General features: G+C 45.6%; 1 protein-coding gene across 5 annotated transcripts in view; it reads left to right on the top strand.

The window, feature by feature from the left end:
* Positions 1-13,257, top strand: part of rimbp2b (RIMS binding protein 2b) — a 108,381-nt gene that overhangs the window by 80,379 nt on the left and 14,745 nt on the right. For all 5 annotated transcript variants that reach the window (XM_085179160.1, XM_085179156.1, XM_085179157.1 and 2 more), the window contains 8 exons: positions 1,673-1,824; positions 2,241-2,894; positions 3,128-3,277; positions 3,570-3,731; positions 5,226-6,002; positions 7,098-7,206; positions 7,757-7,882; positions 9,226-9,407. In XM_085179160.1, coding sequence (XP_085035286.1) covers positions 1,673-1,824; positions 2,241-2,894; positions 3,128-3,277; positions 3,570-3,731; positions 5,226-6,002; positions 7,098-7,206; positions 7,757-7,882; positions 9,226-9,407 — 2,312 coding nt within the window. The remainder of the gene's footprint in view (positions 1-1,672; positions 1,825-2,240; positions 2,895-3,127; positions 3,278-3,569; positions 3,732-5,225; positions 6,003-7,097; positions 7,207-7,756; positions 7,883-9,225; positions 9,408-13,257) is intronic.

The following is a 13,257-nucleotide window of genomic DNA, read 5'->3' as shown; positions in this document are numbered from 1 at the left end:
TACCAGTCATTGTGTTTAATCGGGCACACACATCAAGGTCATTACACTTACAAACATTTTAGTCATTGTGATTTTTCCCCAGCTACCTTTATATTGCCCTCGAGGATCTGTGTGTGTGCTTTTGTGATAAGACGTAAAAGGTAGAAACACGAACAAACAAGAAAAAAGACGTTCTGATAAAGCTGTAACGTGAAAACCCGCTTAAGAAGTATTCTGAAAACAAGGGTGTAAATATTAAGCATGCATCTCTGGGATTTCTTCTCCCAGGAGGCTCTTTGTTGCTTGACTGTTGCCAGTGTTAACTTGGGTCTCACGGCCCTGCTGTCAAGCGAGAAAAGCCATGGTTAAACTAGTCAGCCTGTTGTTGCCTATAGATTGAATATGGTTCATATTATTGCTTTTTATATGCACTCGGAGGGATGTTTAATGTGTGACACCTTTCATTTACCATGGAAGGAGACACTTCCAATTATTATGGCAGTCACTGAGAAAAGTGGAGCCAAACGGGAGATGACAGAGTTATGACGTCAAGAAGTGAAAAAAGAGAGAGAGAAAGGGGGGAAAGACGGAGATCGAGGCTGAAGTTTGAATTGACATTTTGTGTTGGCAGCTGACGAGCCCGCATGCTGAGAGTTCATTAAACGATCCATCTATTGAATATGTTAATTAGAGGCGTCTAAAATTGTCTGAATAGTGGTGGCAGACAGCCGCTGTCAGTGACGACGGCAGTATCTGGAAGTGCTATATTAGGCTTCTGCACTCAGCGTGTGTTCTTCAAACAAGTTGCTTCATTAGTGCTTAGTGATGCATTTTTAATATTAGTCGCACAGAGCGGCTACCAGTTCGCTCCCTGGAAATCAGCGTCTGTCGTTTGTGTCCACTACTAATGAAAGTGGCTCCACTGAGATATTCATTTAAACACTCGTTTCGGCTCTCGGAGGAGAGCGCGTTGTTTGTGACAGGGGCTGTTTAAAAATGACAAGAGGAAATGAAATCTCCAAACAGTTACTGCTGCTATTCAGAGACTGCGTTTTTTCCCAACAGTCAGTCTTAGAAATGTGATTAAGATTGCTCTGATGTAGATTCCTGGACGCTCGCGCAGCTGCGCGTCACGGCTCGGAGATTCTGCTGACTGACTGTGACTCCCTCTTGCTCGCTGTGTGGCTGCAGGTGAACGGCGACGCTGCACAGATGGGCATGTTGTTTAGTATGCATGCAGGATGGACAGATTGAGAAAATAGCAAACTGGGTTTTTTTTGATGCTCGGAAGAATATTGTCAGCAAGACCATGATATTGCTATACATATAGCCAATGTTGGCAGACTTGGAGTTTTCAACCAGTGTCCCAACATAAACCTGTTTATAGATAGAAAGAAAAATCATCCTACTGGTAAATACTGCTATTCAGCCATCCCCGACTGATGTTATCATATGATATACCAGGTATTCATCTTAGTGAAATAGGTTTTAAATTCGAGACGTGTACTACAAATCCTCCAGATTGAGAACATGCTTATTCCATCCCACAGTGAAGTGGATATTGAACGCCAGCGGTCCACAGTACAAAGGTCAGCTCATTCATTTTTGATCAAACAGGCAGGGACGGCAGGAACAGGCAGTCTGTCTTTATTTCCTCTCTCCTTGTCTGATAAATGTGCACTGTTCTCCGCAGGCCCCCCTCTCCCTCCCCAGGAGGTGCAGGTCCAGTGTGGTCAAACACCCGGAGTCCTGCAAGTGAGATGGAAGCCGCCGCCCCTGACGCCTTCAGGAACCTCCAACGGAGCCAGTGTGATAGGCTACGCCGTGTGCACAAAGGGACAAAAGGTAACAAACAAAAACTATTATTATTATTATTTTTTTTTTAGTCTTACACTGCAGATCTTAAAATGGGTAGCCTCTGCCTTCCCGAGTTGTAACTTCTCAGTAGCACTCTATTGCCATCTCCTGGAGAAAGTCTTTAATGTTCAATGTTAATGCCAGATATATGCTTTATTTATTAAGTATTTGACCGTTCCCTGAGAGGTGTGAAGTGAGTGTGAAGTTTAAAAATGGTGCTGTGGCTGTAAGGCTTCAAATCTGCCTGTAGTGAGTTTTTAAAATTATGGTAACTGTCTTGTAGAAGTTATATTTTACGACAGCCAAGATGTAAAAGCTACAAATGCATATTGATACATGTATGTTTGTATGAGGACATTCTGAATTGCCCTTTGGTAAAGACTCTGGTTTCTTTGTAAATGCAGATAGCAGAGGTCTTGTACCCCACAGCAGACTATGTGACTGTGGACTTAACCAGGATTCAGGGTCTGGAGGCGAGGGAAGTCATTGTAAGGACGTTATCAACACAAGGAGAGTCCCAGGACTCGCCTGTGGCCATCATACCGCACAATCTCTTGGGCTCTCCACGCCTTTCCCACAGAACCACTGCACCTTCCCATCCCACACCCCACCCAGTTCACTCACAAACCCACCCTCCTTATCCATCGACGTACCCCCTGAACCACCCTCAGCCCCAGGTGCAGCCTCTGCCTCGACCCCAGCCCCACACGCTGCCCCACGCACAGCCTCATTCGCAGCCCATCCGCCCCCCTCCTCCCTATCCGCAGCCTCATTTTCACCGCAACTCCATGCCCAAATCCAAACCATTAGTAAGTGCCAGAGAGCCAGAAACCAAAGAGCATGAGGTGGGCCTGCGGCCAGCCCAGCCCTGGGAACGCTCCCCGTCTCCGCTGCCTCCCATGCGAGGTCCCAACCTGGAGCCACCGCCCTTCCAGCCACAGCGATCTCCCTCTCCTCAGAGGATCCTGCCGCAGCCTCAGGGAGTCCCCATCCCCAACACCATCGCCAAGGCCATGGCCAGGGAAGCTGCCCAGAGAGTGTTTGCTGAGGGTAACCGGGTGTGTGAGGATTTCACTCTTAAACCTTTTCACAGCATGTGATGAGAGAGCTCTCAGCCAAAAAGCTAATGGTAATATCTTTTAGGCTGCTTTGTAAACAAGCAGTGCTTTGGAGAAAATCATTAGATTTGTGAAAATATAGTAAGATAGTAAGCAACTTGTTTGTCTTTCTCATCCTCGCGGTTATTCTTCTCTCCTTTTTCCATCTAAAAGTTTGACTTTTCCCCTGTCAGGTCGAGAAAAGGAATATCTTCAGTGAGCGAGGTAATGTTTTGCATCCTGTCAACTCTGATGAGGAGGAGGATGGCTACGACTCGCCTCACGCCAGGAGGAGAGGCGCCTCGGTGGATGAATTCCTCAGAGGCTCCGAGTTAGGCAGACAGGTACTTTACAGAAAACACAAGCTGTGCTCAGCGTGTCAGGAGAATTGGTTTGCTGGATCAAATCAAATCAGTCTGAAATCAAACGAGTCCCATCTTAATGTGTGTATTATAATCTGTATAGTAGGCTTATAATTTGGACACTTTATAAGATACATCTTGCATTCAGAACTTCCTTAACTCTTAAAGGGACAGATTCAGCAGGTTTCAGGTTGACAGCATCACACAGTTGCTGAAAATAAAAGACCTGAATTCAGAGCTTTTATTACTTACCAAACTTACTTACTTCCCTTAGCACCATCATCACCACTACAGCCACAGTGAGGAGTACTACACAGAGAGCAGCCGAGGATCTGACCTGTCTGACATCCTGGAGGAGGACGAGGAGGATCTTTACTCTGAGATGCAGCTGGAGGAAGGCCGCAGACGCAGCATCAACTCTCACAACACTCTCAAGGTACATATTTACCTGCACGCCTTCACTCTACAGTGGCCTGGAGGGAGGACACAGGAAGGTGGGGAGAAATAAAGATATAGGGAAGAAGGGCTCTGCCACCTCTGGAGATACCCGCTATCTTTCACAAGCTCTACAACCAGGCCCGTCGTGGCTTTGCCTGACTAATCTCCCGTGCCTGTTAGCTGCGTTAGCCGAATCAGCCTCCCCACCCTACCTGCTCCTCCACCCCTGCCCCTCCAGCTCTGCTTTACTCTTCCCAGGCTGATCATGTGGCTGTGTATACATAAGCTGTACAAGATGCATGTGAGAAGGGAAGGGTGTAAACAAATCCCCCCCCCCCCCCCCCCCCCCAAAAAAAAGAAATAAAAAAAATACAGTGTTTACTTTTATTTGCATTGCATTTGGATGCTTGATTTACTGTAGACTAGTTTTACAAGTGTTGAAAGTCAAAATGTTAAGACTGTGAACTTGAAATGCAACTATTAATATACTGTACTGTATCAAAGGGTCATGGCATATCAAGTGCACATGGGAATCTCATTTAAGTGAGTACTTAAATGGAAATATCCACTTTTGTTTATGTCTGTCATGTCCTAATGTTTAATTTGAATGTTATTGTTAACATTGTCGGCACATGATCCCGTCTTCATTTGGTCTGTCAGCGGGGATGTGTGGAAGACAACTTGATATCATGAAAGAAAAGCATTATTATAAGAGCGAGAGCTACCTGTACTGTATTGGCTGATCTTTTCTTTGTATTATCGCAGAAAATCACTACAGGTTCGGTTAGCATACAGCTGATTTTGTCCAGTAAAACCTGTAGATCAATGAGGTGTTAATGAGGGGTATATACTGGTGTATTAACTCTGTCTGTGCACCAGTTCTTCATCTCCTTTTTGTCATCACATCTATGTGTAAATCTCTGCTGCACATTTTTTATTCTCTTTAAACGTTTAGATGTTGTAAAGCGATGTGAATACGCAGGAGGAGTGCGTCCACTCAGCTTGGCATTGTTCTTTTGTTTTGTTCTTTTTTTTTTTTGCTTTTTAAAAACTTCATCTGCTCATTTCATCCTTATAAATGTTCCCACCACCCTCACCTGTAACACTCACATCGTCCAGTACTTTCTTTCGTTTAAATGTTTTCCATGTGTAAACTCTGTGTCCACTTTTTACGATTTACCGCTCCACCTTAAAGCTGTGACAGATTCCTGTTCAGAGCATGCCATTTCCTCCTCACGGAATGAGACTGCATGTCTTACCACATAGCCACAAATAACTAATTCTGTCTTTATTTTGTCTTTCCCCCCCATTTGTTCTATTCACACACTGTGTTGTTTCCTGCCTGTTCTAAAACCTTCGAAAAACTTTACAAACCCCCCCCTCCCTCGCAAAAATATAAACTGAACCGTTTACTTGAACTGACTCGAACTGAACTGTGAAATTGTGGGACGTTGAACCCCCCTCCTAACCCCAACCTCGGTCGCGACTGAAGGCATATTACAAGCGTCAGGACTTAGCTGAGGAAAGAGACTGCTGGGACCTCCAGAGGGAGGTGGTGAAGCAGAAGTCGCTCCGCAGCAAGCGTCTCCACAGCATCCCCGAGGTGGCCGAGGAAGAGTCGGACAGCGTGGACAGCATGGGTCAGCGTCTGTCCTTCGAAGACGGGGGGCGACCGGGGACGCCGCACACTCAGCGGAGGATGTACCCCCAAGACGCTCACGTGCGCAACCATCTCACCCCCAGCAAGAGCACCCGCTTGCAACGCCAACGCTCTTCCCCTCGCTTCACCGACAGCCGGTACTGCTACAGCGCCGACGACCGCAGCTTGGGACGACCCAACCGCCAGAACACCAAGAGCCCTGACAGCGGTTTAGACTGCGGCAGTGAAGAAGAAGGCTCTCTAGGGCGGGGCCATCGAGGGTACTACACTCACGGGAGCCCCATGCGAGGACCTGTGCGCATTATTCACTGTGAAGGCCCCGTAGAGAGGCGGGCGCTGGCCATGGGCCGGAAAAGGACTCTCACGCGGCAGTGCAGCGTGGAGGAGGAGTTCTCCGATGTCCCAGTGATCGCGGCCAAGTCGGTACACACGGGTGATTTTAGGAACAGGGAGCTCTTTGGGCCCGGTCGGGATGCTGGGCCACGAAACTACTCCAGGGAAGGGGCCCTGAGCGAGGGCAGGCTGAACGAGCTGGACAGGGTCTATTACAGCCCCCACAGGGAGGCTAGGGCCCAGTCTTTGTCCAGGCTCAACCGGGACCAGGCGCTGGTGTGTGATTCAGACTTTCTGATGTACTTTCCATCAGCAAGCTGCAGCCATTCTGTTTTCTTAATGTTGTGTGTTTGTTTTTTTTTGTTTTTGTTTTCTTTTTAAGAGACCCCCCCCTTTATTTCGTTTGACTTTCTGTTTTCCTCCATTCTTGACAGTTTATCACATGGTCATGGTTGGTCTCATTTGATGTTTTATTTTGTGTGAATTACTTTGCTTGTATTTCTAGTGTTCGGTGGATTTTATAAAGTAGAACTTTCAAATTACCTAAAGGCCATTTAACAAAGTTTTGACTTCTCATGTCTTTGAGGGGAAAGGCTCCATGTAAAGGAAAGTCTCTGTGCAGTGCATGGGGACATGCTGCTCCTCTGCTCTCCCCCTGCCTGTGCCTTCTTCTCTCTGCCAGCTGCAGACTTCATACGTTGCTCTCCATGTCTCACCCTCTAGAGGTCCAGCCATCTTCTGCTTTCCATCACTTCACATACAAAAAAGGAGGCCAATTCAAGACTTTTAGCCTGTTGGGATTGGGATTTAAGCCTTCATCTCTGTCTTAAAATTCTTCTTCATCACGACTTTTCACGTCGTTTCAGCTGATGTGATCCGAAGCCACAGGCTAAAGGTGTTAGTATCTTTTGCTATTTGACCACAGCTTCCCAAAGCTCATACTCGTTCTCTTCCCACTCTCTCTCTCTCTGTTCTTACACCATGATTTCTGTCTCTTTGTGCCATCATTTGCTTCCTTTTCTCATCAAGGTGCTGACATGCACAGAACAAAACAAAACAAACAAATGGTCTTTAGCTTAACATCTGACCTTTCCCGAACCCCTGTCCATGTTGTTGTGTTGGGGGTTGATTTGATTTACTTTTCTTTTGATGGTTTGTTCGGTTTCTTTACCATTATTATTATTTTTTCTATTATTTTGCCTTCCTAAGGACAAATGGAAACCACATCATTTGCTCTTATGTTTTTGTTTTTAGTTGTTTTAACAGGATTGTGGGATTTCTTTTTGAAATATTATTTTAAATGTTTACTTGCCTGCAGGTTGTAGGTGAATCGCGGTGCTAACTTCTTCTCTGTTGTTTTTCACTCCTAAGATCATTGGGAACTCGCCGTCACATGGAAGCGCCGATCGTCTGGACCATTCAGGGAGGAGGCCGGTTCACATCGGCACCCCTCCTCAGCGACGACCTATCCCATCCATTGGTTAGTGAGGTCACCACATGAGGATCTCCACCTGCAGGGCCACTGATGTTTGTGCTTGTGATTTATACCATGTCTTACCCATATGAGCCGAGCTGTACATCTCTCCCATAGAGCTTAAACAACCACGTAGTCCCCCCGTGGTTTTTTTTTGTTTTGTTTTTTTGTTTTGTTTTTTGAGGGGGGTGGTGGTGTTTGCACACCCTGTAGCTGTCCATCCTCATGAGCTGGATTTGCCAAATGTTCACATGCAGTTTTGCAGGAAAGTTCACCTCAGACACGCCCCCACTGTCCCAGTGTTTACCGTGGGTTAACATGTTTCCATTACCAAGCCAATCCGACCTCCTCGCAAACAGTGCAAGCATTGCTGTTTTACATCCAGTGACTCCAGAGTGAAAACCTGTTGCCTTGTGCACCCTAACCCCACCCACCCACCCCCACCTCAGGGTAACCTCATCATCCTACTGTCTCAGCATGAGTGAATGGGCCATGGGGTAGAGCAGAGTGTGTGTGAGGGGGGATCTCTGACCGTTGTGATTGGTGTCTTCTGTAGAGATCACCATGGACAGTAACAGTGAGGGGAGTGAGGGGAACCTCTCACCCGTCAAGGAGGATGTTTACTATGGCAGTGTAGCTCGGCGCAGGATATGGCGATCTATGTCCTCAGAGGATCAATATGGTATGTGGTACAGCTTCTCTCCAAGATGACAATTCACCTTGACCATGCCAGAAAAGCCCAAGCGCTGTTGTTTGAACACATGCAGTGATGTCGCGGTGGTCTTTGTTCTGTGCTGGACAGCCGCTTTGTTTGGTTTAGTTTAGCTTAGCTGAAAAAAGCTGACGGGGGAAGACAAGACTGGCCACTTTTTCCTGTTGCTGGAGAATGAAAATCCCTTCCCTGTATGTACTCCTAATGCCTTAAACCCCAAGAAACCCCAACCCACCTATCCTGTCTTCCCATCTACCTTCCATGTCCAGCCCACTCTCCAACCTGCTGCAACTTAGCAATGCCTTTTTCTTTTCCTTCCCCTCCCACCTTATTCTTTCCTCGACCTCCTCTTTTCCCTCTCCCTGCCTTTATGAGACTGTAGCCCCTTTTGTTCGTTTTTGCATGAGCTGTTTACAGTACAGTGAGAAAGACGGACACACTACTGGATGAATTATTGCATTCCTGCTTTGTCGGTATCACTCAGGTGCACATTCATTACTTCCGACTGTTGAAGCACATTTTACACCACCCAAATGGCATATTTCAGTTGCTAAGCGGGAAGTTGTTGCAATATCTCCGAGCCATTTTTTTAGACTTACAATCTGCCATTGTAACATTTAACATGGTGATCCATGAGAAGCATGAGGAACTGATATCAGGTTCATCCTTTCCCCCTCACTGTCCCTGATATCTATGCTGCCAGGAGCTGCTGGGGCATTTGATGTGTTATCACCCATGTGAACGTGCCTCCTTTGCCCTTTTCCTCTGCACATTGTTTCCAGATCTGGCCTCAGAGCATGACATTACACCTGTGTTGTTTTGGGAACGCCCTCCTCATTGTGTCTGAATTCGTGAAAGCATGCATGCTAATCAGCCTCTGCGAGATAAGGCAGTGAAACAGCAATGAGCAACAGTGCAGTGTTACTTGTGTCCTCCTGGTGTGTATGGTTGTTCAGCTTCCCTTGCACCCTCCCAAAACTGCCTGACACGTGTTTCCTGCCTGTGTTGTGTTGTTGTGTGACGTTTGGTAACTGACACGCCAGCAAGCAGAGATGTGTGAACAAAGAACCCCGGTGTGTTTCAATCGTTTCGTTTAAAAAAAAAAGGGCCTGATTGTTTTCCAAGTTAATAGTATAACCAAGGTAAAATTGTATTTATCGCATTAAACCCCTGGCTCCTTTTTCACACATGCATCTCATCGCCCGCTCCCCTGTCAGCTCTAACAAAGAGACATCTTCTGCTCTCATTGCCTCTACAGCCAACGTGGCTGTATAAGGCTGGTAGTAGCAGCAGAGGCCTCCTCTATGTTTCAGACGGCTATGGTGGGCGCAGGCACGGGCGGGGACGGCGCTCCCCGGATTACTACGAGGAGTCCGAGCCGGAGGAGATGACCCGTGTGTTTGTGGCTCTCTTTGACTATGACCCCCTGTCCATGTCTCCTAACCCCGACGCTGCTGATGAGGAGCTGCCGTTCAAGGAAGGCCAGATCATCAAGGTGGTAGACTGTCTCTTTAAATACTTGCATACCATACAGACATGGTGGGGCAGTATTATTGGCCGATATTAGTTATTGGCTAATCTATCAATATCAGTATTTATAACAGCTAATGAACGAAAATTTAAAAAATCAATGAAGAGATGGGAGAAACACCCTTCAGCCATATTTTGAGTGATGAAGTTGCATAGTTTGTCCACCAGAGGGCACTCCCCTTTGTAGGGCTGTTCGATATAACATAAAAACATCTATCGTTTCATTTTACACTATCGTTTGTGGTGTCGCAAAATAAACTGTTTACAGCAACATCTTTTCATCGTTTTTATGGTCACTGTAGTGGCTATATTAATTTCTTAAAGTTCTCTCTTTCTCTTATATTTAATATAACCACACTACGGACGGACAAGCGACTGTTTTTATGCGTTGTCGTTAGCAACAACGACGGTAAAACCATTGCGTGTCCGCTTGTTTATTTTCCACATAAACCTTTCACAATAAAGCTCAAGATCCTGTTGAGACTTTTCAAAATAAACTGAACCACGTGAAAGAGTATGCAGACTGTTTACGGATGAGAAGCAAAAAAGAGCCGTCAGGTGCTAAAAAGTAAACCTTAGACTCAAACGTTAGAACAGGCTTTTCCCCGCAGCACGCTGTGTAATAAATACTCACAAAGAAAATGGCGGCCGTTACAACTTATGTCTAAAATTGTATAGTTTCATGCATCGGTTAAAACACTCGACTCCAGGTACACGACGCCCAGCTGGAAATACTTCACACAAGTCCAGCTGCCCGAGATTCACAGAACTTACAGACAATGTTAAATTTTTGTGATTTATTTAGTTATCGGGACGATAGATGTCTTATATCGGGATATACGAGTTTGGTCATATCGCAGAGCCCTACCCCTTTGGCAACACAACAACCAAGGAAGGCTGTCTGAAAGAAAAAAGGATCAGCATCTATCAGTATATTGGATTTTAAAATCACCAAATATTTGTATGCACCTTAAAAAAAATCCTATATCGGTCATCCTTTAGCTTCATAACCCCCAATTTTTTGTTATTAAATTCACCCACCTTTAAATGTTGTTGCCTTTAAATAGCAATCCGGTCTTTAAGTGATGACGTAATGAATCCTGCTTCCGGGTCCAAACTTCTCTGCGTTAATTAAGGCTGATGTGTTTTTAACATATTTTAATGTTTTGTATCTTGTTCCATTTAATCTCCTAAAAACGGTCAGTGATCACTGTCGGCCTCTTTGGGTTTTTATTACCGATATTCATTTTAAAGTTCAGTTTTTAAAACCTTATGATGTAACTACAGCCCAGCCCATGCAGCAGTATATTAATGGCTAACCTTGTATTGAGGATAGATTATCTCAGTTGTTCTAGTGACTGAAGTTTGTCCGTTTACAGCATCCTGCCATGCGATTGCATTTGTCCCTAACCATCGAGAACCCTCAAGTTAACTTTTATCAAGTGGAAAAAAGTTAGCGTTTATCCTCCAGCTTCACTGTTTATATTATGCTAGCAGAGCTGAGTCGCTAGCGATCACATAGCACATCAATAAATACCAGCTAGCCCAACTTCAGTAACCCTACAAACATCACTGCTGTTTACTTTCCTGTCTTCATTCATTATACAGTGGGGCAAAAAAGTATTTAGTCAGCCACCGATTGTGCAAGTTCCCCCACTTAAAATGATGACAGAGGTCAGTAATTTGCACCAGAGGTACACTTCAACTGTGAGAGACAGAATGTGAAAAAAAAATCCATGAATTCACATGGTAGGATTTGTAAAGAATTTATTCGTAAATCAGGGTGGAAAATAAGTATTTGGTCAATAACAAAAATACAACTCAATACTTTGTAACATAACCTTTGTTGGCAATAACAGAGGTCAAACGTTTACTATAGGTCTTTACCAGGTTTGCACACACAGTAGCTGGTATTTTGGCCCATTCCTCCATGCAGATCTTCTCAAGAGCAGTGATGTTTTGGGGCTGTCGCCGAGCAACACGGACTTTCAACTCCCGCCACAGATTTTCTATGGGGTTGAGGTCTGGAGACTGGCTAGGCCACTCCAGGACTTTCAAATGCTTCTTACGGAGCCACTCCTTTGTTGCCCGGGCGGTGTGTTTTGGATCATTGTCATGTTGGAAGACCCAGCCTCGTTTCATCTTCAAAGTTCTCACTGATGGAAGGAGGTTTTGGCTCAAAATCTCACGATACTTGGCCCCATTCATTCTGTCCTTAACACGGATCAGTCGTCCTGTCCCCTTGGCAGAAAAACAGCCCCATAGCATGATGTTTCCACCCCCATGCTTCACAGTAGGTATGGTGTTCTTGGGATGCAACTCAGTATTCTTCTTCCTCCAAACACGACGAGTTGAGTTTATACCAAAAAGTTCTACTTTGGTTTCATCTGACCACATGACATTCTCCCAATCCTCTGCTGTATCATCCATGTGCTCTCTGGCAAACTTCAGACGGGCCTGGACATGCACTGGCTTCAGCAGCGGAACACATCTGGCACTGCGGGATTTGATTCCCTGCCGTTGTAGTGTGTTACTGATGGTGACCTTTGTTACTTTGGTCCCAGCTCTCTGCAGGTCATTCACCAGGTCCCCCCTGTGTGGTTCTGGGATCTTTGCTCACCGTTCTCATGATCATTTTGACCCCACGGGATGAGATCTTGCGTGGAGCCCCAGATCGAGGGAGATTATCAGTGGTCTTGTATGTCTTCCATTTTCTGATGATTGCTCCCACAGTTGATTTTTTCACACAAAGCTGTTTGCCTATTGTAGATTCACTCTTCCCAGTCTGGTGCAGGTCTACAATTCTTTTCCTGGTGTCCTTTGAAAGCTCTTTGGTCTTGGCCATGGCGGAGTTTGGAGTCTGACTGGTTGAGGCTGTGGACAGGTGTCTTTTATACAGATGATGAGGTCAAACAGGTGCCATTCATACAGGTAACGAGTGGGGGACAGAAAAGCTTCTTACAGAAGACGTTACAGGTCTGTGAGAGCCAGGGATTTTCCTTGTTTGAGGTGACCAAATACTTATTTTCCACCCTGATTTACGAATAAATTCTTTACAAATCCTACCATGTGAATTCATGGATTTTTTTTTTCACATTCTGTCTCTCACAGTTGAAGTGTACCTCTGGTGCAAATTACTGACCTCTGTTATCATTTTAAGTGGGGGAACTTGCACAATCGGTGGCTGACTAAATACTTTTTTGCCCCACTGTACGTACTTGGCTCTCAGCGAAGGCGGTCGCACTTTCTCCTCTCCTGCCCTTATCTTCCCTGCTTAGCTTCTTATGTCCTTATCTTGTCTTGTGTTTTTACTTACTTTTCCCTGGAACACTCTCTCACAGTCTGTTCTCTAAAACCTAAAAGAGGAATTATGGATTTGATCAACTGGTCTCTGAATGCAATTGACACAAGTCTGGGCTTGGGTGAGCCTGACTGCTGAGGATATCTACGTATTCGGAACCATGATAACAGGGTTCTTGCTGATCGGAGTTGGCTTGGCCCTGGCTTATCGAAGAATTAAGGAAGCGGAACCCGCTGTTTAAACCTCCACAAGGCTGCCCGCTGGGATTGAAATGATGGGACGAGGCGTGAGTTTCTCAAAATGGGCTCATTGAGTGCAGCACGGAGAAGATCTTGGAGAACGCACGGCTGCCGTGAATACTCAGAACAAGACCTCTGAGTGAAAAACTGGATTACATCTGGAGGGGCTAGCTCAAATAACACCTTTGAGCACAAATTCGATCACATCTTGGGGAAGTGCACTGCGGTCGTGAGTTCTCAGAACCTGCTCTTTGAGCAAAAAGAATGACAACATC

This window comes from Neolamprologus multifasciatus, chromosome 12, assembly GCF_963576455.1.
Source record: "Neolamprologus multifasciatus chromosome 12, fNeoMul1.2, whole genome shotgun sequence".
NCBI classification, from domain to species: Eukaryota; Metazoa; Chordata; class Actinopteri; order Cichliformes; family Cichlidae; genus Neolamprologus; species Neolamprologus multifasciatus.
The sequence above is the reverse complement of the archived record's forward strand: the minus strand, read 5'-3'. Positions and strand labels throughout refer to the sequence as shown.